Source organism: Anarrhichthys ocellatus, unplaced genomic scaffold, assembly GCF_004355925.1.
Source record: "Anarrhichthys ocellatus isolate YVR2014 unplaced genomic scaffold, GSC_Weel_1.0 scaffold57, whole genome shotgun sequence".
In the NCBI taxonomy this organism is placed as follows: domain Eukaryota; kingdom Metazoa; phylum Chordata; class Actinopteri; order Perciformes; family Anarhichadidae; genus Anarrhichthys; species Anarrhichthys ocellatus.
Genome location: NW_022280087.1, coordinates 1333685 through 1337680, shown reverse-complemented (window position 1 = coordinate 1337680; position 3996 = coordinate 1333685). Strand labels below are relative to the sequence as shown.

Here is a 3996-nt window from a genome sequence, read left to right as displayed (position 1 = left end):
ACAGAGCAGGACACAGAGCAGGACACAGAGCAGGACACAGAGCAGGACACAGAGCAGGACACAGAGCAGGAGACAGAGCAGGAGACAGAGCAGGAGACAGAGCAGGAGACAGAGCAGGAGACAGAGCATGACACAGAGCAGGACACAGAGCAGGAGACAGAGCAGGAGACAGAGCATGACACAGAGCATGACACAGAGCAGGAGACAGAGCAGGACACAGAGCATGACACAGAGCAGGAGACAGAGCAGGAGACAGAGCAGGAGACAGAGTAGAATGTTCAAAGGCCAACATGTTGCTGACGGACCCACACAGACCAGCAGCTGCTCCAGGGAATCACTGGTCTTTATCAGGCTTATAGATGGCCAGGGTGCGGGCCGACGGGTCGCTGGCGTTGGTCCAGCGGGGCATCCAGTAATGGGAGAGCCACTTGGCCTGGCCTGGGTAGTGCTTCTCAAACACCTGTCTGAAGTAGTAGGCCTCTTTGGTGCGAGGAGGGTTGTGAGGGAACGTCTTGTGAGCCTTCTCCATCTGATCATCATTCACCTGAGAGACGACAGAACGCAGCTCACACACTTCTCTGTGTACATTGGAAAACAAGCATTCGCATCCTTTGTTCACGGTTAAATGGATAATTATCTGAGGTCTCATTAATAAAATGTTAGCGTACGTACTGATATACTTACGGCAAAAACAATATTCTGATTTATAAAAACTTGCATATGCCTGCCATTACGCAATTTCCTTTCACGAATCCCAAATAAAGGTTTTTCTTTTTAGAACCGAGACGAAGACCAAGAAAAATAATTATTTGGACGAAGTTATCAAGGTTGTCGTGGTCGAGGTGTTCCCTGAACACTCGTTCCCCTCACGTGGTCCTCTAGCAGTGCATCCACCATGCAGAGTTATGCTCTGTGTGTACTCGCGCTCTGCAGACGAGCTCTGCGTACACAAAGGCGTTCATGCGTTCATGTATTTCGCTCCAGCAGCCACACTCCTGGATTGTATTGTATGACTTTAACAGCTTTGAAATGTTTGACTATGACGTCTCCTAGTGGTTGCATCAAAAGAGACACTGTATCCTGTGAACAACAAAGATTCTCAGGATGTGTTGTTGTCATTATTGTTGCACAATGAACTGTAGTTGTAGCCCCGCTCGTTCTGCACACATACATGTATGAACAGATATTCAAAAGATCTAAATCAGAATAAAATATAAACAATAAAATAGGCGATACAATAGATCAAATACAATTTCAAAGAGGACGAATCATTAAAAAGTGTGTTTTTTGTTTGAATGTTTTTGGGATGAGGTCATTTAAACCAGTGTCAATCTCATTAACAAAAACTATGAAAATGACGAGACGTCATTAAACACTAACGGCGACCATATCAAACATGCAATATTGTTGACAGAAAAAACTAAATTGTGGTTTCAAGTATAAAATTGACTCCTTTTTATAAAGTTGCCGGTTGGGTTCTGGTGGGTGAGGAGCACATCTTTTTGCATGTTGGCCCGCTCACCACTAATGAGCACAGTCCTTCATCCTTCATCCTGTGTTTCTCATCAGATAATGATAAAATAGAATAGCATGTGAAATAAGTCTCACAAAAATTACAAAATGATTGGTTTTGTCTCAACTAGATTCACTGAAATGTTCAATATAATTTGATGACTAAAAAAGGACATTTGACTCACACGAAGACCAATTTTAAATATAAGTGACAAAATGAAGAGAGAACATTTTGACTAAAAGTAATAACTTAAATGTGATGACTTTAGTCGACTAAAACTTTGCCAAATGGACTGTAAAACGTCGTAAAATAGACCTCATTCAAACTCAAAAACAAGCGGCAGTCATACAGTCATACAGACATACAAGCATACAAGCATACAGACATACAGACATATGTCTGTATGCCTTCAAGAACTCGGAGGCTTCGTGTACCGAACCAAGACAGCAGACATTAGGCTCGTTTGAGATGAACTGCTCCTCGCCTGGAAAGTGGACGAGAGCAGACGGCAGCAGCAGGGGGCGGGGAAAAAAACTAGCCGCCTTCAAAAAATAAACAGGAAGTCAAAGAAACAGGAAGTGCAGTCAGTGAAGAGGACCCGTGGCCTCCTCGCTCTCGTGAGGTTATCGTTGACCACGTCTTGATGACGTCAGAGCAAGTCGGACACAAATCTAACCGGCATGCATTGTTCAGCGATCGCTGGTGATCGATTCTGCGCAGGACTGGCTAATCTCCTACGAACCTATTATTACTCCTTTCAACCTTGACAAAGGAAAGACACACCAGGTGAACAAGTGGTGCAGCCGATGCAAATCCACATCGCTGCAGGTATGAATTATGAATATTCTCGTGGGCCCACGGTGAAAGAAGACCGTAAACCTAAACTAGCTGCCAGAGAGAACACGGATTTAAAGTGAACACTGTTGAACAGGTCTTACTGGAACACATACCATGGACTCCAGGTGCTCCTGCAGGCACACGTACCAGGACTTCTTCACAGACATCATACCGTCGCTGAAGGCCTCTTTGCGCCTCCACAGGATCTCATCCGGGATTAAGTTGAGATCTTTGAAGGAGTCCCTCAGGAGATGCTTCTCCACCCCATGCTGCTTAAGACAGGAGAACGCTATTATCACGAAGCCATGCTGGAACACGTGAGATAAACACACCGGGTACAGATGAACTGACCTTGGGAATCCTCATCTCCTCGGGCAGAGAGAGGTAGTATGAGGTGAATCGGTGGTCCAGGAACGGCACTCGGAGCTCCAGACTGAGGGATGGAAAGGAGCGTCAGACGAGCCGAGACATATAAATAACACATTATTAATGAAGTGGAAGGATTGGACGAACTAGTGGTATTGTATTAGATCAGGCATGTCCAAAGTCCGGCCCGCGGGCCAATCACGGCCCGAGGTCAGATTTTATATGGCCCGCACCTTCTGTCTTAAAATGCATTATTTATGGCCTGCCAGCACAGTCAAAACGGAATGAATAAATCATACAAATTCAACATGCAATTCCTCTTTTTACCTCATGGTGGCAGCACCACTCTGTAACTGTCTGGCTGTTTGAAATGGGCTCTGACCCTTGACCTGTCATGTTACGGCAAGTAAAAAAAGGAAAGTCGATAATGAGGGCTGCGGCTTCCAGGAGAGGTGGAGATCGCAATATTTTTTTCACCGAAAACCGAAACAACTGTGTCTGCCTAATTAGTCATGAGACTGTTGCCTAGTTTAAGGAATATAATGTAAAGAGACACTACGAGACCAAACATGCTAATGCTACAACAAGCTATGAGAGCGACCGTGCTAGAAAAGTGAAGCAACTCCAAGATAACTTGGCCACACAGCAGCGGTCCTTTTCACATGAAAACATCATCAAAGTAAGCTACCAAGTGGCCATGCTAACTGCTAAACATGACAAACCTTTTACGGAAGGTGAGTTTGTCAAAGACTGTTATGAAAATAGCAGAAAACATAATTGCCCCGAGAAGAAGACCGAACACTGAAGAGCTATCATCAGATACTAAGAGACAACTTGATTTATTTCGTTAGCCTGTTTCATGTGTGTTGAACTTAAATGTGAGACAACTTTTCATTACCCTCACTAAGTCATATTTAAGATTGTCTTGAGGTGAGAACATTGATCGGTTTCTATGTAATTAGCTTTTAGATGGCTTGTTCTTTGTGTTATCTGACTTTCAAGATGTGAAAGAAAGGCAGAATAGTTGTTGAGATGTGTTCACACATGAATGCTTACATTTGGTTACATTGCTATTTGCTGTCATTGAAAATAAAATGATTAAATAACAATGTATGTATAGGCTACTTGTATTGTTTAAAATAATGTCAGCAGGGACTGTTGGCCCTTGGGCATTTTCACATTATCAAATCTGGCCCTCTTTGAAAGAAGTTTGGACACCCCTGTGGTAAAACAACAATGTCAGGAAGTAAAGTGACATTTTTATCAACCTGACAAAATTA

At 43.6% G+C, this 3996-nt stretch overlaps 1 protein-coding gene across 1 annotated transcript in view; it reads right to left on the bottom strand.

The window, feature by feature from the left end:
- Positions 1-203: 203 nt before the first annotated feature.
- Positions 204-3996, bottom strand: part of asns (asparagine synthetase) — a 13558-nt gene continuing 9765 nt past the window's right edge. Inside the window, exons 10-12 of the mRNA XM_031871371.1 lie at positions 2702-2783; positions 2464-2619; positions 204-544 (exon numbers count right to left, since the gene is read on the bottom strand). Coding sequence (XP_031727231.1) covers positions 335-544; positions 2464-2619; positions 2702-2783 — 448 coding nt within the window. The 3' untranslated portion in view covers positions 204-334. The remainder of the gene's footprint in view (positions 545-2463; positions 2620-2701; positions 2784-3996) is intronic.